Source organism: Pleurodeles waltl, chromosome 12, assembly GCF_031143425.1.
Source record: "Pleurodeles waltl isolate 20211129_DDA chromosome 12, aPleWal1.hap1.20221129, whole genome shotgun sequence".
Taxonomy (NCBI): domain Eukaryota; kingdom Metazoa; phylum Chordata; class Amphibia; order Caudata; family Salamandridae; genus Pleurodeles; species Pleurodeles waltl.
In genome coordinates, this window is record NC_090451.1 from 104,855,895 (window position 1) to 104,877,313 (window position 21,419).

At 44.8% G+C, this 21,419-nt stretch overlaps 1 protein-coding gene across 3 annotated transcripts in view; it reads right to left on the reverse strand.

Moving 5' to 3' along the window:
- Positions 1-468: 468 nt before the first annotated feature.
- The window catches only part of SNAPC2 (small nuclear RNA activating complex polypeptide 2), a 51,961-nt gene continuing 31,010 nt past the window's right edge, over positions 469-21,419 (reverse strand). For all 3 annotated transcript variants that reach the window (XM_069216688.1, XM_069216687.1, XM_069216689.1), the window contains 4 exons: positions 15,188-15,304; positions 8,177-8,245; positions 1,254-1,575; positions 469-1,127 (listed from right to left, as the gene is read on the reverse strand). In XM_069216688.1, the coding sequence (XP_069072789.1) occupies positions 643-1,127; positions 1,254-1,575; positions 8,177-8,245; positions 15,188-15,304 (993 nt within the window). In that variant the 3' untranslated portion in view covers positions 469-642. The remainder of the gene's footprint in view (positions 1,128-1,253; positions 1,576-8,176; positions 8,246-15,187; positions 15,305-21,419) is intronic.

Genomic DNA, 21,419 nt, shown 5'->3' on the forward strand with positions numbered 1-21,419 from the left:
ATACAATGCCGTCGAAAAATAACGCGTTTTCAAAGATTTCCAAATCGAACTTTCGGAGCGAAAGGAAACACATCCGAACCCAACAGCGGAAAGAAAACAATCTAACATGGAGTCGATGCCCATGCGCAATGGAACTGAAGAGGAGGAGTCACTCGATCTCGTGACTCGAAAACACTTCTTCGTTCGTGACTCGAAAACACTTCTTCGAAGAAAAACAACTTGTAACACTCCGAGCCCAACACCAGATGGCAGAAGTATAATGCACAACATGTGTATCTGCAGCTACACATGCCACCGACCCGAAAATATACATATATGTATATATATAATAATATACACACAGCTCGTAGTCGCATACATTTGAAAAATGAAGAGGCACATTGTTTGTTCCCCTAACCATCAAACACAAGGTAGCTATTTTCCTGAAGTTGAGCAGTAGGAAAGAAAAGGCCAAAAGATCAGGAGAAATACATTACATATAGTCTTTTTTATTTTAATTGTTTTACCAGAGGCAGCTGAAAAGGAAAAAAGAGAGCAATAAAGGGTACATTTCAAAACACCTAAAACATGTTGTGATGTCTTAAATACCCCATAACCAGCAGCATGCATGTGAAATGACAGTTATGACCTAAAATGATCTGATTAGGTCTCATCCTTAGCCACCCGATGCAAGAGTTTTAGGGGGACCATGAACACATTTAGTGGACAGAGCCCAAGGTGTTTCCAGGGGACTTTACCATCTTGTGAGGACTTTTTGTCTGAGTGAGTTGCAGTCTCAGACAGCTGGCTGGATGGAGGCTGCTGGTTGCTAGTTGACGGGGCATGACTGGTGGGTTCTTCAACCGAAGTAGTTCTCTCATCCCTACTGGTTTCTGAGGATGAAGAGTCTTTTTGTAAGTCCTCTTTAGTCAGTTCCTTTTGCTTGGATGGTGGTTCCACAACACGTTTCCAGTTACCTAATCCCATTCCCACTGTAGTGGTGAGGCCACCAAGGGGCCCACTTGACTGCGGGAAGGGCATGTTTAAGTTTCTGAAGGACTGGAACATATGAGACTTCAAGGCCAGGCAGTCAAGCTGCTCGAGCTCCTTGGGCAGGGAGAGCAGCAGGTCCAAGAGGACTGCAGATTCTGAAATGACAAAACAGGTTGGAAAGATGAAGTTGGAGAACATGATGGAAGCACAGACAGAAGCACTGACTGATTGATTCTTCATTATAGTCCTCGAAACAAATCCAACCTCGTTGTTAAACTCACCTAAAGGAGAGAGCTCTGGCGCCTGACCTCCACGAGAAAGTTCAAAAAGATATTTATAGATATTCTCGAAGTCCAGAGTTTGTTCCGCCTCATAAGACTTGACGCCATCTCCTGAAGAGGCTTGTGGGGATTCCATATAGCTTTGGGTGCTAGACTCCGGTGATTTCAGTTCTGTGGGGCTCTGAGATGTTGATGAGGAAAATGAACCCTGGTTGGTGGGGCCTTCAGCTTTTAAGAGAGGCTTTTTTCCAGGGACATTTGTGGGCTTTGTTGGTATCGAATGCAACAAGCTAGTTGGCTCCGTTGCTGCAATGGTCAGGATCTACAGATGGGAACAATGAAACAACAATGAGGAAGCTCTATCAGAAACTTCCCAATCTGCCCTTCTCAACCCTCAATGCTACAATAAGCGATTTATGAATCTATGTGCTCTGTATTAAACAAAGAGCTTATCAACACAAGACAAGTGGAAAATGGAGTTCACAGTTAAACCACAGCCCTTCCCCCTGTAAACAATGTTAATCAGTGGTCTTTTGAATCAGTTATGGCTTGTTAACGCCCTTTGCTTCCTCATTAGCAATAGTAGCTGAACCACAAAATGATTAGCGAAAGGCCTGTCCAGAATAAAGCAAATCAGACACTTCACTGGTGTCTTAAAGAGAAGCACGGCATCCGGAGAGTCTGCCTCCGAGAGCCTTTCTATGCTTTTGAATGCTGCCATCAATCCGAACACCACCCCACAACAAATATACCTTTCACTTGGTGAAAAGATCAAAAAGTGAAAAAAAAAGACAGCTCTAGGAAAATATTGCCATGGTTTGCTCTGCTTCACTAAAGGGATATCAGGTCTAGGGCAAAGGTAATGTTCAAGTGCATCAGCAGGCTCACAGCATTTCAAAGGGTGTTATGTTTTGTGGCTGCTCCATAGAAGAGATGCTGCAGAGTGTGAGCTATTTAGGCCTCTTTTACTCTCAATGAACGTCACAATATCTTGCTTACAAGACATAAACAAGGCAAAATAACTCTGATAGTTGAACCGGTTTATGAAAAGTCTATACCCGACTTGTAAAGCCATGTTTAATGCCCCTGCCTTTAGATTACTACAGGCCTTTGATCATTTCCAATCTGAATCTGAAAACTGGCCGTTCACAGACTTAAAAGTTGCAAACATACAATGTCTGCCTTCCCTTTAGTAGGGAGTAGAGGCCCGTCAGGAAGGTCTGTAAAGTAGATGGTTTGTTTATAGATTACCACAAGAATGTACCATTTAGATGTTCTGAGTGTTGCTGAAGGAGAGACGGTCTTACAAATCGAGTGAGTGACATACTTGCTGAAAGGACTGGGTTGCAAGATGCTTTCCATGATAAAACGGGGGTATCCAAGGATGCTGCACAGGCAAAAAAAAGTATCACTCACTATATGGGGTAAACCACGTCATTGTTGACCTGAGCCAAGATGACACATCGCCCAGCAGATCAGATAATAAAGAGTGATGGCTGTGTTGTGTTAATCATCAAAGCCGGTGTTAGTCTGGGCAGCAAAGACCACCGCATACAAACCAGCACAGGCCTCATTCAATAGTTACAGGCCAGCGAGAACTGATCGGCCACGGCCACTTTCAATGGGGACACAAGTAACCGGCTCATTCTCCGCCTAGTTTGGACTCATCAATGAGGTGTAGCTCGAGTCCTATTGCAAATCTAGGAGGAGACTCATGCCTTGGCATACCAATAGCCTTAGGGTGTTTCACATGAAAAATACAAAAGTCATGGGTGCAATACTTTAATTATTTGCAGTCATTGATAATTGCCCTGAGTTGCATCCCACTTCATTGTTTTTTTGACCAGTGCCTTACTACAGGCAGTAATAAAACAAGCCTTAGACAGCAATGAGGTGCGATGCGAAGGGGAAGTGCCAGGGGCGGAGATTGATTTAACATTCAACAATCGCTTTTTCGAGCTGAGTAACAGTACAGGTATTGGTGCCCAAGAATAAAGTACGAACCCAGTCCTAAGACACTAAGCTTTGCCCATCTTTGAACACCTGCCTTCCTCTTTCATAAACATAAAGCAGCTTCTTTCAGTTGGCACAAAAGAAAGCCAACTGTGCCAAAGGCCCTTGTACCACAAGTGCGCTCAATTGTAACCATGGAGGCAGAGGTTATAAAACAGAAACAGCGGTCAGAAATGGCCTATTTAATGTCTTCATGAGAAACATGCTCCTCATCGGCCAACGCCTCAAGGAGCGCTTTAAAGTTCAATACAAAAACCATCCCCCAAGAAAGTGACATGGGATGAACCGGGGACAACAAACATTAACATCAGAAGGCGGTAGAGATAAGCTTCTCTGAATTCTGCTAATGAATGAGACTTAAGACCGTGGAGGGTAGATAGTGCTTCACAACACCAATAGGATGGAGGACAAAAACAATGTACCAGAAGTCACGAGGCAGAGCTGATGGCTGCCAGTAACAGAGTATGGGCCAGCAACCACCCCCACTGTCGAAGACTGAGGGAATAATGAGAGGGAGGAAGTTAATATGCAAATCTGAACAGGTACTCAAAAGAATTAAGTAAATACCTAAAATCCATCAAGAATACGTAGGAGTATCACCTGGGCCATGAACAAATATACGCTCGCTAACCTCCAGAAACAAACATCAGTCACGGTGGTAGAACAGGGAGAAATGCACCCCTATCTACCAAAGGCAACTGTCCTTCGGGCAGTATCATTAGTCTACACATCAGGTTTAAGACTTTCCAGGTCTGCCAGGTCAGGCTTCCTCAGAGACGTGCAAAAACCTGTCCCCTATCACGACTCTCAATCTAGATGGTAGAAAGACAGTAAGTGGCCTGAACCCTTTCTTTCCCAAGTCTCTTGTGAGATCCTAAATGGCTTCATTCTTGGAGGACCTATTTGGACTGATGTCAGGGAATATGTTTTTGCTGCCCTTTATTGTGGACTTAGATAATTTTTATGACGTCTCTGATGCTGTGCAATGCGTTGATTAACACAGTATCACAAGAACTGTCCCTTCACCACCCTTGCCTATTCAGGTCCTCTTCACTGGCACTTTTATGGCATTCTTTAATTGGACTGACTGTTGGCCCTTGGGGCAGGGCACAGTCTAACCTAGAAAATGTTCAATTCATCCTCTCAGATTATTCTCCGAATTGGATTCTGGCCAGCCAATCACTATCAGGGTAGCTAATCTTTTATCATTCTCTAGCCTTTTATATGTCTGGGAGAAGATATAGATGCCAAAAAGCAGTTCTGGAAAGGTTATTGCCTGAAAGCGGACCATAACCTTTCCAGTAACTCATGCCCCCCACTCTTGACAAAAGTCTCAATATGTTTGATTCTCACCAAGATGCCATCTGGAATTTGGTGGTCGAGAGCTCTGCCCCACGGAATGATTCGCTTTTTTTCCCCCAAAGAAATGTTATTTATTTTCAGAGGGAAATCCCCAATATTGGGCCTACTAAACAGTAGTTCACAAGTATGCACCATTACTAAGACGTGTCTAGGCCGTGCTTACCTCGCCCCCCCAATCCCTCCGAGGGATACTCAAATGCAGCCAATCTACTGAGTGCACTTTTCACAAACTCATATTTCACACCTGATGGCTAGTAACAGTCCAATGACCAACCCCCAGTCTAGCCAGCAAGTTGGAGACCTTAGAGTTTCGGGAGGACCACACAGAAACTCTTTATTTTTTAAATACTCTGAATGGTGCCATATGCTTTTGTATTTATGGCCCATTTCGTTAAGTTCGCAGATAATTTTTCCATGTCCAGCAACATCCAAAGTTGGCTATCCCATGCGTGCACTCTAGGAATAAATGGTGGTTTAAATTTGAATGCAAACAATTTGTTATCAATCACATTAGTTATCAATCCCCAGCCCGTCTTCTACAGATGCATGATTTCCGCTTGAATTAAGTGGAGTATGATGGTCCCTGGGTGCGGTCGAAGTGGGTACCCTACCACTCCCTTGACAGGACTAAGAATTTCCTTCCAAAAAAACATAAACCTTGGACATGTCAACCAGGCAATTAACATATCTCCTCCATGACCATACCACCTTCAACATAGGCCATATGTCTTGTCAAACATATGTTTCAACTTAAATAGTGTAACATGCCGTCCTAGCATACATTTGTACATCAGTTCTCTATTCTGTACAATTTCACCGGGGGAGGGGATGTCAGCCCAAAGCTTCTGCCATTGACCTAATGAGGTGTGTCTTCCGAGATGGACCTGCCTCTTTTTCATAAACACCACTCCAGAGCGGTACCCACGTCGCCCAGAGCTGCATAAATGTTGAAAGAGAAGCCCCATAGGACCAGCATAGGCAGCATAGCAAAGAGTTTCTCCCACGATGTTAAAGGCCTAGTTGCAGCATCTTTATTCAATGGGTGGGAGGTCCAGTACCTTAACTGAAAAATAATCACTGGAGAAGCAATCAGCAAAGTTCCCGCCACCAGCATGGAGGTAATCAATGAAGGTGTTGCTCGTGGCCTCCTTGAACTAAAAACGGCAGTCACTGATCATCCATCATAGGGCCCATTTATGGCCCAGTTTGTTACCCCAAAACCTGCGGCCTTTCACCTCCCTGTACTGTAGGAACCAAGAAGCTAGGACCCTATGCTTTCACCCACAGATTTGTTGCCATATATCTAGGGCGGTGGTTTGTAGAAGCGGGCAGTGTATAGATCGAGAGGTATAAAGATGGAGCCCACCTTCTGTCAGCTGCTGGTGGTGCCCCTGCCAACGGTATCTAATGCGGTCTCGGGGGGACTCTCAGCACCTGATGCCAGCTCATTATAATCCAGGCGGTGATGCGAAGGGTCTGGTGCCACGCCCTCCCATGATGAGCCACTGGGTCGCTGCTGCTGGTGAATAAAATGAGGCAGCAGGTGGCCCATTGTGTGTTCACAGGTCAGTCGCAAGGTGATTATATCAAAGCAGTGACTGTCACTCAACACCCACACCTCCTTGGAACTAGTCCAATTGATTTAAAGCTTGGCTCCATCAAGCTGGCTGTTGGTGTGGAGGGGGATCCATCCGTCACTGTGGCAGCAGGGAGGGAGAGGGACATGGGAGGGGGAGGAAGGGGCGTAATGGGGCCTGGGGTGTACAATGGTACCTGCAAGGGAGTTAACCAACCAAAGAACAAAACAAGTATTACAAGCGCTTTCATCGGAGTCACTGGAGCCAAGCGAGAGGGATGCTGTGGCCTGCTGGACCACGATGCAGACGCCTCTGTGCTCCCCTCTCGGTCTGGGCCCAGCCCGACCACACTGGAAGCTGGCCCTGCTCATGATTCACTTCTGTAAGTAATCAGTCAAAGGACACCATCAATGTAACTCACCCTTAGAGAGGGCCCAGATCCTCCTTATTGGGTTACTCGCTCCCCAGGCCAAGCATCTCAGTTTTGTGGCCTCCAGTTTGGCTGAATGCCTTTGTCAGTGGAACTCCACCAAAGTGCCTGGTGCTGTCACACACTCACTCTTTGCAAGACACAGGTACAAAGCGAAGAGGGGCCGCATTTTAAAATCTCTGATACCAACGGGCAGATAGTGCGAGTCTACCATGTAATTCTCTTCTCCAGCTGCTGTGCTCACATTTAACCACAAATGGATGGAGAGACCACCATGTCGGCTGGCTCAGGTCTCAATGACCCTAGAAACACTCATTCAGGACACGCGGGGTCACATGAGGTAACAGAACTCACACAAGAGGACGTCTCCCTGCAGCCCCCGCTGCTCTGCTCCTCTGTTACGCATCTTCGATCAATAATCCCAAAGTAAATAATTAAACCCCAAAAACGATGGCTCTTGATGGCTGTTGCCCCTGCCTAAACAGGTAAACGTGCCCAACAGTTTGTTGCATGCCTTTTAGTAAGCAAGACCAAATTCTAATAACAAATCCTCACCCTTAAGCTTTTATAAAAACGTTTCTCCTTTAAAATTGTCAAAATGCACCACGTTCGGCATTAAGCTTTTAAACTAAGTGACTTGAATGGCCTTCCCACCCCGACACCGGTTTCTGATCCAGCAAAATGTCCCACCACAAACATGAAGGTGTGTAACCCTCCAGCAGGCATCCTGGCTGTGGCCCACTTCTTCCCAGCCAAAGAACTAGGCAACACATCTCTGTGTAATCCGCTGGCAATAAAGAACTATAACAAAAAAGTGGTGACATAAAGGGAATCGCAAAAAAGTTGAATACTTTGAGAAAAGTATGAATTTTAGAGAACATTTTAGTAGAATGCAAATAAGCATATTTTTAAAAGTGATAATTCGCGTTAAATTAAAATAAAGTAAAATGAATTAGAAACCATTTTAACAAAGGGTTATGATTAAGCGTCAGGGCAGAGGATAGGCAGATTTGGGGTAAGGGGCTGTAGCTAAGGTTGAGGGTAAGGGAAACGGTTCAAGTCAGAGTAATGGATGGGATGAGATGAATGGTTGACATTACGATTAGGGTAAGGGTTAGATAAGAGATGGTGTTGGCTAAACGACACGGTTTAGGCCCAGGGTGAGGGTGTGATGCACTAACATCTGTTGATGTTGAAAGGGATGTGGTCAGGGCTAGGTTTGGTAAGGGACAGAGTAAGGGCAAAAAGGTTCTGGTTGGGGCTGAGGTAGAAGTAACAGATGCAGAATAAACTGACAGTCACAATGATAAAAGGCCACAGGTAGTAGCATGAAATATTGGTAACGCTGTATTTTTCTATGTCATATGCATATATGTAAGTCACAACTTCTGTTTAACCTTTGCATCTTTACCTCTATATGTTTGTCCATTACATTTCAGAAACTACTTTCTGTTTTTAATACTCGTTTAGTTCAGACCCAGGGGGAAATGATGCAGACACGCGGGCATATGTAGCACATGAATGAGATGACTGCCCCATACCTGAGAAAACGCAGCGGTCACCGCTTCTTCCAGTTTATCGGACACTTTCTCAGCCAGTTCCGTCCACACCTATGAAAGCAGAGGAGCGGGCAGAGTGAGGAGAGGTTGCCACTTTCCACAGTCACAATTACATTATTTGGAGCTGCCATCAAAACCTTTTGGTGTAGAGCAGAGAAAGTGAGAAGAACAAACCACTGCCATCTGGAGAAAACAACACTGACATTTTGTTTCCAAGACTGGGAAAACAGCCTTCAGTCCCATTAACTGTGGGATGCTGAGGTACTTTATCTCACTACCTGTTTTCCAACCCACAGGGCAAGAAGGTTACTTCAAGGATGCCTCAACTGAGGGGCAAAGCAGACAAAAGTATAGCAGTGTGTCATCAGCTGTTACACAGTTTAGAACTGTTGTTTATTAAAGTTTAGGCGTCTGATGCATTTCCACTCAGTACTGAGAGCTGCACCATCATTCCGTGCTGTAACACCCCTCTTTCACCCAACTGTAAGGTCTCATCTACAGACAGCTGCAGCCATCTGCTGGAGATCTTATGTTACCCACACGCTCCTACATGCACTATACACAGACAGAGAGGGGCGTTTGGTCAGGGCTTTCAGACACCGTCTGCTGGCATGTTGTGATCCCTGGTTGGGTGGGCTGGCCACACAGCTATGCACATTCATACGTTCCATGGCTTTGCCCATGCGTTTAGCACTGACTTTTGTAATACAGCTTGTTTTTAATCAGTCCCCTCTGATAATATTTCCCCTTCTCCTAGTAGCCCATCACCTTCTACATGTTCATTCTCATATGTTGACTGCGGCCTCGCAGTTGTTTACTGCAGCTATCACTCATGTTTTTTTGATTTGCCAATGCTTGTTGATTTAAGGCACAAGTCGTGACAAAGCCAATGGTCTCACCCATCCAGCCAGCCATATGGATTAAGAAACAAATAATTCTAAGCAGGCCACCAACTGCGTGCAGGAAAGGTGGCCATCTTGTTATGCTTTGTCATAAAGCTTACAGAATAGCCTTGCAAGATGCGCACGCGTGCAGCAGCCAACTTGAAGTGTGGTTTCTTAAAGCACAGGAAAAAGCACATGCCCGGCCACTATTTGGGGGTGGGGAGGGAATCCATTGGCAATGCCAATAGGTCAATGACAGCCCAATATTAAAGTCAAGGCATAATGCTTCACCAATGGTCATTCAATTATGATTTTGTTGTAGTTAACAAATGCTTATTTCAGAATCATCAAGCCTTTTTGGGCCTAGGCGGTTCTCCCCAGTGCCTTGCACTTTTAGTTTGTGCTCTGCGTTTGAGAAGACATAAACACATTGGTAGCTTTTCTCATACATGTGAAGTTAGTAAGCAACCTGGTGTATGCACGAAGAGATCACAAGGTACATTTAAAGTCTGAAGAGCCTTTATTTTTAATGTTTTACTCCCTCTGTAAAATATGATGGTTGATGTAGGAATTACTTTTTTATCTCAGAGTTTCTGTGTTGCATGGAGCTGAAGTGAAAGCTGTTTCAAAGGTTTTATAGTTCGCAGGTCAGTGAAATTAAGGATGGGACTAGTGGTCTAACATCATGTGTATGTATTACAGGAGGCAGTGCCTTAACTCTATCCATGGGCTCCCAGTGCCCAGTACAAGGCAAACATTACTTAAATTACAGGAGTGTAATAATCATTTTGAAGACTGTAGTGCTGTGGATTCACATGCTCGGCACACCTTTGCCATCTAGTGTTGGGGGGTGGGTTCTTTTTCTTTAAGTGGAGTTTTCGGTTTGGAGGTGACTTGTGATCCCTCCTTCCAAATCCACAATGATTCAGGACACAGATTCCCCTATTGTGCTTTCCCATTAGGGTGCAAGTAAGTAGGTGTTGCGATACAAAGCACTACAGTCTATGTATACTGAAGTAATGTAGAAATGTGTTTTGAGTACATTTATGTTGCAAATGGCATACTGTGGGATCAAATTCAGACCGACAGCTGAGTGTATGTGAATCTACAACACCACAAGCTGCAAACCGATGTTACAGGTAAATAACATTTTCCATTTGTAGCTTGAACTACAGATCAGATACTGTCAACAGACTGAAAAGCAGCACCGTTCTTCCTAAACTGCCAGCTTTAGCGTTTTGAAACAAAGTGTTATGGGCGGGTTGCCTATTCTGTACTTCTTGGCAGGCATGCATATCCACACAATAATGGTTGGTGAAAGGGTGGATGCTAGACCTTGTTGTAGCTTTACATATGTGTGCAAGTGGGATATTACCTACGAAAACCATAGGGAAAAAGTAACTGAACATGTAGTGTAGGTCTGGTTTGGTACTGCAAACCTCAATATTCTCAAAAACCCATCTAGCAAGGCCTGCTTTGGAACTGGGTTCCCTATATGGGGTTTGCAAAGAGCTACTCACAGACTCTGTCTTTCGAAAGGCATTTGCATGGTCAATATACATCACGAGGGCTCGTGACATGTAGCATGTGTAAGGCCCTTTCCACAAAATATTTAGGGGGGGGGGGGGAGATTGTGCAAATCAATGATTTGGTTAACATGGAACAAGGGAGATGACCCAAAGCACAAAACAAAGGTTTGTTCTAAGGACAACTTCCTCCATGTGGACTTGAATAAAGGTCTGCTCCACAGTGACAGTTAGCTAACTATGAAAAGATAGTGATTGCAATGAAGAAGGCCACCTTCCATGGCAAAAGCTGCAGTTGGAGAGTGAAACTCCTCAAATGTCAGCCCCATGACCCAGGTAAGAAAAATGGTAAGGTCCACTGAGGGCACTAGGGGTATTCTAGGAAGGATCACCATTTTATGGCCTTCCTTAAAGACTTTGATAACCTGTATTTTGGACATGGTCTGGCTGTTGTCAATTTTTTAAGTAGGCTACCACAGTGGCTAAATGTACCCTGGTGTACGTATACGCTAACTCTGGCTTTTGTAAGTGGAACAAGTAGCACATAATGTCTTGCACAGAGGCCTGTGGAGACTGCTGAATTAAACAATAGTAGTAGTAAACAAATCTTTTTCATTTGGTGGCATAAAAAGCACTAGTTGTGGGCTAATAGGACTCTCTAAAACTTAGCATGCACTATTTTGGGAGATGAAGGTACCCAAAGTCTAAAAAACAAATAGCACCTGGAGGTTGTGGTGTTACAGCTGACTGTAATGTTGTGAGTGGAAGTCTCCCTAACAGACAGCCTCTTGTGTGGATGCAGATACATTTCCAAAAGAAGTGATTGGCGCTGTGGTGTGCTGTAAGAGTAAGCCTCACAGGACCCTGCCTCATTTTTCTAACTACATACAGTATATGTGGTAGTGGTAGAAAAGGAACACACAAATATTTCTGATCAGTCCAGCATTGCCAATGGACTATGGGTGTGGATACCTGAAGAAGCAGCTTTTGGATTTTGAGTTTGCTGGAGTGCCAAAGGGGTACACCACCAGGGTCCCCTAGGGATGGAAGGATTACTGAGGAACTTGGGTGTTGATCTCTCATTCGTATGTTTGTTGATGTGTCCTGTTAAGCAGGTCGAAGACGTCACTATCTACTCTCTAGAGATGTTCCTCCCAGAGAAGGCTAATGCCGAATGGGCCGATGCTAGACTGTGCTAGCCAGGACACTGTGGCGTGTGCTTGCTCACCTGTTTCTGGAGGTAGTACATTGCGGTAATGTTCTTTCTGCGAAGGAGCTGTGTTTTGTTGTTCTGAGCGCTTACTGAAGTACGATTAATTCCACCACATTAATATGTAGACTTTTTTTTGAAGACACGACCATTGGCCCTGGATTTGTCAGTTGGCCCAGACATCTGCCTACCCACTGAGGGAGGGGTCTTTTTTGATGATCACTCGAGGAACAATCTGCTTAGTAACATGTTCTTACAGCATAAGAGTTTGTGCTATACTCGTGACTCCAGCAACAACAGATCCTCTCACTGACCAGTCCCCTGTGACCACTGTCTGGCAAGTCTCTCCGGAGATGGTTTCATTATCATTCTCGCTATTATAGAACGATAGGTTTGGTAAATGGGAAATCAGCCTCTGAAATGCCCGTCTCACTGCGGAGGTCCGCTTTGCCTGGTACCATACTCAGTACTACTCCTAAGGGTGCGGTTGTGAGATAGAACGGTGAGACTTTTTGACATGGCCTGTTAAGGCTAATGTGTGTTGGAAAGATACCGCTTGTCAAGCGCGAGTGCGGCGCTGCTCTTGGCTATTGCTCTTTTTCAGTCACTCTCACAGGTATGGAAGACAGGTATAGTATTGCCGTGAAGTGTGCTGCCACCAAGGACAGGCATTCTGGGGGTACCCATGCAACTGCTGTCATCCCATGGGTAATACTGTGTAATGATAATACCTCCCCTTATCACACACCTGAGTTTCTGGTAGTGTGCCGGAAGAATGGGGATGTGAAAATAGGCAACTTTGAGGTCAAGGGTCATCATGTAGTCCCCGATGCACAGCAACAGAAAAACGTCTTGCAGAGCTCTCATTCTGAAGTGCTTGCATATCGCGTAGAGATTGAGAAGTCGAAGGTCTGGAATCGGCTGCAACGTTCTGTCTTTTGTGGTGATAAGAAGGTACAGGGATGAAGCTCCTAGCTGAAGTTGTGGGACTGGTTCTATTGCTGCTTTCTGTGGCAATGAGTCCGTTTCCGAGTGCAGCACCCTCTAGTGGTCTTGATTGATGCTGGGGTCAGTGATAAAATATTGTGTGGGGTGGGGTAAAACTCCAAGGAGCAGCCATGGCCAACAACAAAAAGTACAAACTTGTCTGAGGTTATCTCTTCCCACTGTGAAGACATAACCTTATTCATCCCACTGAGAGGTTCTGTGTGATAAGTGGGAATGTGTGGAAGCTCAAGCTTTGCAACTAGGGTGCCCTTAATCCGGGTGGCTCTACCCTCACCATGGCTGTGTCTCTTCAAGCCTCTCACAGAGTAAGATTTGGTTGCCTGACTTTCCTGAAAGGACTGCGGTGGTTGGTACTGAGGACATTGTGAGATGGCTGCTGACTTGGTTCAAGCTTGTGCTTGTTGACTCCTAAAACCTGACTTATTACACTGTTTCTTGAGTGTTCCAACACTGTGTCCACCTGAAGGCTGAAAATGTGCACTGAGCCAAAGGGTATACTTAGCATGTTTTTCTGGATTTCAGGTAAGAATTCAGGGACTCTTAGCCAGGCATAACGTTGGAGAACACAGGTACTTGTTTTATGGGAGCACTATGCAGTATAAACTGCATTGAGGGCACACCTAGAGGTGGAATTTGGTATGCTCTTCCCCTCCAGGACATCTACTACGGTTAAGCCTCTGAAAGGCATTTTACCAGCTGTTCCTTCTCCTCACTGTGCTACCTGTAGTATCATGTCGTATTCACTATTTAGAAGCAACACCCACAGCCATTCTATTGCCAGTAGCATCAATGCACTCACTGTCTTTGTCAGGCAGAGGGCGTCCCCTATATGAAAGCCCTTTTTTGAGACACATGCAGCATTAGTGAGTCTAGTAGCTTATTGGCCGCTGCTGCAGAAGAGGTCCTCTGGCGCTGCCTTGTATTTTCTGTTGACGCTTAGTGTGATCGCTCTGATCTTCACAGGGTCCTTAAAGTTTACAGTCAAGCATTTTAGCATGGGCAGGTGCTGACCTGGGATATCTGTTTCAGTGAGGAAGTCCCCTTCTTCGTTCACAACATGCAGTCTGTCCTTACCATAATTACCCACATGCTGGATTACTGTATGTCATGAGGTGTGGTCTTCAGGTGGAGATGGTTTAACTCAGTAAGATTGTAATGGCAGGTGTTCCTGAGGATATAAAATGTATTCCTGCCAAAGGTCCTCTTCATTATCTATTGGAATGGGCTCTTCTTAGGGGTAGCGAACATTTGCAGTAGGAAGGGGACAGAGAACGTATAGATGACTGCGCTGCTGGCAGGATGAGCTCCCAGGGCCTAGTCTTTTTGGAAATTGGGAAAGTTCTGAGTTCCTCAAAGATTGCCACCTCAAATATCAGGAGCCTTTTCTTTGACTGGGGTTGGCCTGTTGTCATAGTTTGTGTGATCGCGCTAATATGTGCGCCATGATTGGGTCTACGTTGACCAGGCTGCTTGCCCTGATCTTCTTGTATTGGTTACCTTGGTGCCTAACCTGGTGATGGTTTTGAGGTCAACACCTGAGTCCACCTGGGCTCTGAACAGCTATTCAAACTCAGTGCAGAGATAGAGTCACTCGACACAATGTTCACAAGGCTTTTCTGGAGCTAAGACTGGCTTTTGGTTCACATCTGGCTCGGGAGCAGTGGTCGGTGCTGACTGCAGAGGTCTTTTCAGTGGTGATTCAGGGCTCTGGCATTGCCCTCTTGGGGGTCTTCCTTGGCCTGGAGCTGAAGCGCTGCTCGAGGTCAACTTGGGAGGAAGATCCTGAGAAGGTGTTAAGTAGGAAACCTGTGGCAAAGTCTGTCTTGGGTGTGGGTGTCACTAGAGCCCAGGAGAAGGACTGTCTCTGAAGTCAGAGTAATTGGAAGAAGCATATTCTGGGAGGTTGAACAGGTCGATCCCTCATGGTTCATCAAAAGACAAAAGTTCCAGACCCTATGATGATCTGACCACAGGAACGTTTTGTTACACTTAGGAAAGAACTGGAGAGTGTTCCCTATCCCAAACCCAAGTGTCATTATCATAAAACCTGATCTGGTTAGCTACTATCCAATTCAGTTCTAAAGCGGTTGCCAGTTACACAACATAGGAGTGTTGTGGGTAGGTGTTCCGGTGATCTGATGTTGACATTTATGGTCCTGTTGTGTGGCAGTCCCAGCGGTACATCTGAGCTTGATGGTGGAAAAAAACACAATCTAAATTGGAGTTTTCTCTCCTGGTGTATTACAGGGGTGGTTCAAGAGTCACCTCTAAACCTACTTCAAAGAGAAACAACTACTTGCAACATCTATGCCCAATATTAGATAGCAAGAGTGTGCAAATCATGTGATCCCTCTCTACTACATACCTCAATGGGTGCAAGGACCTGCTGTCCCCAACACTTCTCTGCCTGATAGCGTCTGTACTGCTTTCGTACAGCCTCTCGTGCCACTCGACTCTTGAGCCCTCGGATAAAATGCATTATCTGGAAACAAAAAAATGACAATGTCTAGTACAAACTGAGTACCATTTTTTTCTTATACAATTTAGGAATCATTGTGAACCCGAGGGTATGCATTTCTGCTTTTAGCAGTTTCCTCATTTACACAAACACCACCACAACAATAGCAAGTAGAAGTGACAAAACATTTGCTTTTTCATGACCATTTTGAATTGGTAATATCAACAAACAGAGGTAAGAAGCCTTAGTACAACACAGTAGGCACTAGCCTACTCATTGGCCTCGGAGACAGGTTTGATAAGCACTAGCCACGTGCGGGCTCTTTGGTTTCAGTCCTTAGCAGCAGCTGGCACAAAAGAAGATGGGACTTGGAGTTTAGTTTACAGCTGAAAGTCTTCTGATTTAGGAGTGACAGTCACACAAACACTATTCACAGATAGCGGACTCCGTACACTTTTGTACACATTAACTGTGGTACTACACCCACGAGGTGGCAGCTCCTCCCATAAGAGAGGGCTGCAGGTGGGTCCCTATGGGATCCGGTAGATAAACTGGTGTCCTACCTGCAACCCTTGTTCTAAAGTGGTTATATTTCTCACAGCTAGCCAAACCTGCTTTTTAAATATTTCCCAACAATCTTGGAATCCTTTGGGAGTTTTAAACGGGTGGCCATTCACAGCGCTACTCGCCCTACTGTAGCGGATGTTCTTTGACGAGCCAATGACTGTGCAAACACTTAATATTGGAGCCACCGTTTCAGATGTATTCGGGTAGCAGCTTACACTATTAGTAGTGTAATGGTGAAGGTGGGGGGTTGCAAATGTATACACAAAATCTACAGTGAAGAGCCACCTTAACAGACAAGTAACTTGACTGCTACAAGCATTAAATAGGTTTCAATACAATGACAATCAGTCATCTAAATAAATTGTTGAGGAACACCTGTACCCCTGTGATCTCTGCAGCGGCATCCACGTGGAAACAGTAATGCTTTATGGAAGCGTGTACATAAGTGCTAAGCCAGCTCTTTGCAGATCCGCCTGGGGAAGTTTACTAGAAAGGTTTACTTTAACACTCATCTTGTAGAAGAAAATACATTTTCCTTCCACATAAATAATTGTGTTTGCTTTCGTGCAGCCCTGCTTGAAAGAAGGGAGGTGTTTTTCCTGAACTTTTGCAAGCTGTGAACAGTTTTTCACCAATTCTGTAATCTCCAATGTAGTAGCTTAGTGCCTTTTTAGCAAAGTATGTGGAGTGCCTTATTGTGCTTGTGTAGAGGAAGTCTGTAGATAAGTTGGCAGAGAAACCATTTGTGAAAAGTTGCTGCTAATTTTACAATTAATTTATGTTGCACTGTGCTCACTTGCTGTCTTTGCAAATGTTATACTATAAAAAAAAAAATCTTTTGAGGAAAAAGAAATCAGCCTTATGCATTGGCTAAAAAGGTGAGCCGATCAGCTGATTAGCAACTGTGCAAAAGACCTTTGTGGCACATTTTCTATATATTGTTATAGTGGCATTGTGTGCATTCTGATAGAAGCTCCAAAAAGTGCCAATTCTAATAATTGTGGTGAAATGTAATATTGTTGACCGAGGAAGGGGTGCAAGTCTCTCATACTGCACCATGGACCAAAGTGTGTATAGTTCTTGTGATAAATGCCTCATGTTGCAAATGTTCTGGACATACGCACTTAAACTCAGAACGTAATGTTATCTCATGCAATCTGATGTATTTCAAGGGGTCCAAATTCTATGAACTCAGAAGTAGAACTGCCAACTTCAGCAATGCAAGTCTTTTGAACTGAGTCTCCCTTTTCCTCCTCTGGGGCATCAATTATCCTAGAAGGTTGAAGTGTGCTTGAAGTGACATCTGGATGAGCTCAGAACAGTATTTCATAAGTCACGTAACAGTGCAACCCCTGGCTTCCCCTAATGTGTAACAGGGGAGGCAAATATACATACAAGATAACTTCCCGACAAATAAACTAGAACCCTTCCCGGTTCTCGCTTTTACTTCATGGTGGTAGGTGATAGGAGGGTCTTCGCAAATTGAGGTTTCCATTTATATACAAATATTAATGCTGTTTCTGAGTGTAGGTCCTTTGTTACCTCAGAGTTAAAACTTTCACTTTTTAGAAAAGGGGCCTTTCTTATTTAAGATGCATGCCTAACATTTAATGTACCCTGGATGTGCTCTGCTGCCCACTCAATCTTTTTCTCGGGTCCTCATGACATAAGTACAACTTGTACCACCACTATGATGCAATACTGATGACCTCACATATTACATCACTGATGACATCTGAAATCTATGCTGTGCAAGTTATACTTGTGTCAATTACTTAATAAGCGAATTTCAGTGCTTTTTCGTTAAAAGCATATTTTTTTATTATTATTAGAAGAGCTACAAATAATTCAATTTGAATTCTTGTCCCCCCAGGTGAATAATATATATATATATATATATATCTCATAACCTACTGGCGGCCACCAGTAGGTCGTTGAAGTTATGACCTAATTTCCAAGAGTTATTTGTTTTCCATTAACGTTAGCACAGTTTGACAAATCTTACCAAACTTTTCAAAATTAGTATGCCACTCACTTCAGCTGCTGTCTTTAAAGTTTTGGGGTGATCAGCCAAGCAGAGACTGAGAAAAAAGGGGAGTCCCAAACCGCATTTCCCATTGGGTCTTTAGACACAACTACAGTCCAAACTGCTGAATGGAATTACACCAAATTTCGCAGGAAGATAGATCTTTTGCATAGATCATGATTTTTATTATTTGGTCTGGGTAGCTGGTGTTCAGATATGCTTTGATTGGCCAATTTAAAGGAGACTAATAAATTCTGATTGGTCGGTGACAACCTGAACAATATGTTTTGCCAGCCATTACAAGACCCAGGGTCTTGTCCATGTGTCCAGAAAATGGATTTAAAAAAATGTAAGTGGGTATGGTGAGCACACCCAGGCCCCAAAGAGCATATATGGGGGTCCCAAATGGAACCCCTTTATTGTCTGGCCACAACATGGATTATATGCTGCAGCAGCACTTATAGGACTCTGAGGCATGGTCCTCACTGAAAACCTTGTAGTGAATGGTAGGTTCTAGGGGTCACAAAAAGGAAAACATATATAGGGTGATAACAGATTTTAGTTACAATATAAATCATTTGATGATAGTTCCATGCTAATTATAGGAATTGGGGTGTGTTCTAAGGTGATTTTACCCATAAAAAAGCCCTCAAAATCTCCCTCTTACCAAGTTCAAAATGCTGGGAAGTATGATACATTGGACTGCGAGGGCAAGAGGAATAAGGTAGATGCGTGGACTCGGATAACAGAGGGCAGGAGTAAGATGGGCAGGTGCACCAAATTGACCATACAGGGCAGGTATCAGGGGTTACAGCAGCACAATACAACATAAAGGGCAAGCAGGATGGCAGTGTAGCACAACAGACCATGGAAAGTAATAGTGCGGGGACAGGGCCATGCACATGGACAACAAAGAGGAAAGAGGCAAAGGCAGCAAGCTGACCATACCAGACAGACAGGAGGAACAGGTGCAGCATAACGGACCATGAAGAGTAGGAGGGGATAGGCAGGAGCACAACAATGGACCAGATAAGGCATGAGGGAGGGGATAGGGGCTTGCACATAGAAAACAGAGGGCAGTGGGCAAGAGGGCAAGGGGGCAGGAGCAGCAAGCGGACCATGGAGGACTGGGCACTGGAAGTATTACACACCATGGAAAGCAACAGTGAGACTATAATGGCATACACACAGGCAATGGAGGGACTGTGGGAAGGGGTCAGGGGCAAGCAAGCTAACCACACTGGGCTGGTAGGAGGGGATGTAGCAGCATACAAGACCATGCATGGAAAGCGGGAGGGTTAGTGGCAGCTCAATGGCCATGGTGGGCAGGAGGGCGGGGGCAGGGACATGCACAAAGGACTATGGAGGACAGAAGGCAGGGGTAGAGGTATGGACCGTGGACAGGCAGGGTGGAGGTGGCAGGGACAGGCGACAGCCATCTGACCATGCTAGGCAGGCGGGAGGGGCAGTGGCAGGTTCATGGAACATGGTGGGCAAAAAGGAGGGAGAAGGAGCATGCACTCTGACGATGAGGGAAGGAGGGTGCGAGCACAAAGCTCAGCTTGAGGTCAATGATGGGCCATGGAATTTGGTAACGCAGGGCAGGAGGAGTGGGAAGGGACATCAAGCTAAATGGAGGGCAGTGGCAGCACATTGAACCATGCAGGGCAAGAGGGAGGGGGCTGGTTTTGGACTTGGGCAACAGAGGTAGGAAGGAGGTGGATGGGGCAGCAAAGCTAATTGTTCAGGGCAAGCGGGAAGGGCAGTGGCAGAACAACAGCCACACAGGGCTGTAATGAGGGAGCAGGGACATGAACTTCGACAATGGATAGCAAGGAGGAGGGGGAGCAGCAAGCTTGGGGGGGTATAGAGGGTAGCACAATGCCCGGCTGGGCCCTGAATCCAACCCCCACCCACTGTTCTTTGCGATGGGCATCTTACTTAACGTTAAAAAAAACCTAGAAATTCACTGAAAAAAAACAAAGGTTACAGGGACGTTATAGTTAGGAAATACAGGGAGTGCAGAATTATTAGGCAAGTTGTATTTTTGAGGATTAATTTTATTATTGAACAACAACCATGTTCTCAATGAACCCAAAAAACTCATTAATATCAAAGCTGAATATTTTTGGAAGTAGTTTTTAGTTTGTTTTTAGTTTTAGCTATGTTAGGGGGATATCTGTGTGTGCAGGTGACTATTACTGTGCATAATTATTAGGCAACTTAACAACAACAAAAATATATACCCATTTCAATTATTTATTATTACCAGTGAAACCAATATAACATCTCAACATTCACAAATATACATTTCTGACATTCAAAAACAAAACAAAAACAAATCAGTGACCAATATAGCCACCTTTCTTTGCAAGGACACTCAAAAGCCTGCCATCCATGGATTCTGTCAGTGTTTTGATCTGTTCACCATCAACATTGCGTGCAGCAGCAACCACAGCCTCCCAGACACTGTTCAGAGAGGTGTACTGTTTTCCCTCCTTGTAAATCTCACATTTGATGATGGACCACAGGTTCTCAATGGGGTTCAGATCAGGTGAACAAGGAGGCCATGTCATTAGATTTCCTTCTTTTATACCCTTTCTTGCCAGCCACGCTGTGGAGTACTTGGACGCGTGTGATGGAGCATTGTCCTGCATGAAAATCATGTTTTTCTTGAAGGATGCAGACTTCTTCCTGTACCACTGCTTGAAGAAGGTGTCTTCCAGGAACTGGCAGTAGGACTGGGAGTTGAGCTTGACTCCATCCTCAACCCGAAAAGGCCCCACAAGCTCATCTTTGATGATACCAGCCCAAACCAGTACTCCACCTCCACCTTGCTGGCGTCTGAGTCGGACTGGAGCTCTCTGCCCTTTACCAATCCAGCCACGGGCCCATCCATCTGGCCCATCAAGACTCACTCTCATTTCATCAGTCCATAAAACCTTAGAAAAATCAGTCTTGAGATATTTATTGGCCCAGTCTTGACGTTTCAGCTTGTGTGTCTTGTTCAGTGGTGGTCGTCTTTCAGCATTTCTTACCTTGGCCATGTCTCTGAGTATTGCACACCTTGTGCTTTTGGGCACTCCAGTGATGTTGCAGCTCTGAAATATGGCCAAACTGGTGGCAAGTGGCATCGTGGCAGCTGCACGCTTGACTTTTCTCAGTTCATGGGCAGTTATTTTGCGCCTTGGTTTTTCCACACGCTTCTTGCGACCCTGTTGACTATTTTGAATGAAACGCTTGATTGTTCGATGATCACGCTTCAGAAGCTTTGCAATTTTAAGAGTGCTGCATCCCTCTGCAAGATATCTCACTATTTTTGACTTTTCTGAGCCTGTCAAGTCCTTCTTTTGACCCATTTTGCCAAAGGAAAGGAAGTTGCCTAATAATTATGCACACCTGATATAGGGTGTTGATGTCATTAGACCACACCTCTTCTCATTACAGAGATGCACATCACCTAATATGCTTAATTGGTAGTAGGCTTTCGAGCCTATACAGCTTGGAGTAAGACAACATGCATAAAGAGGATGATGTGGTCAAAAT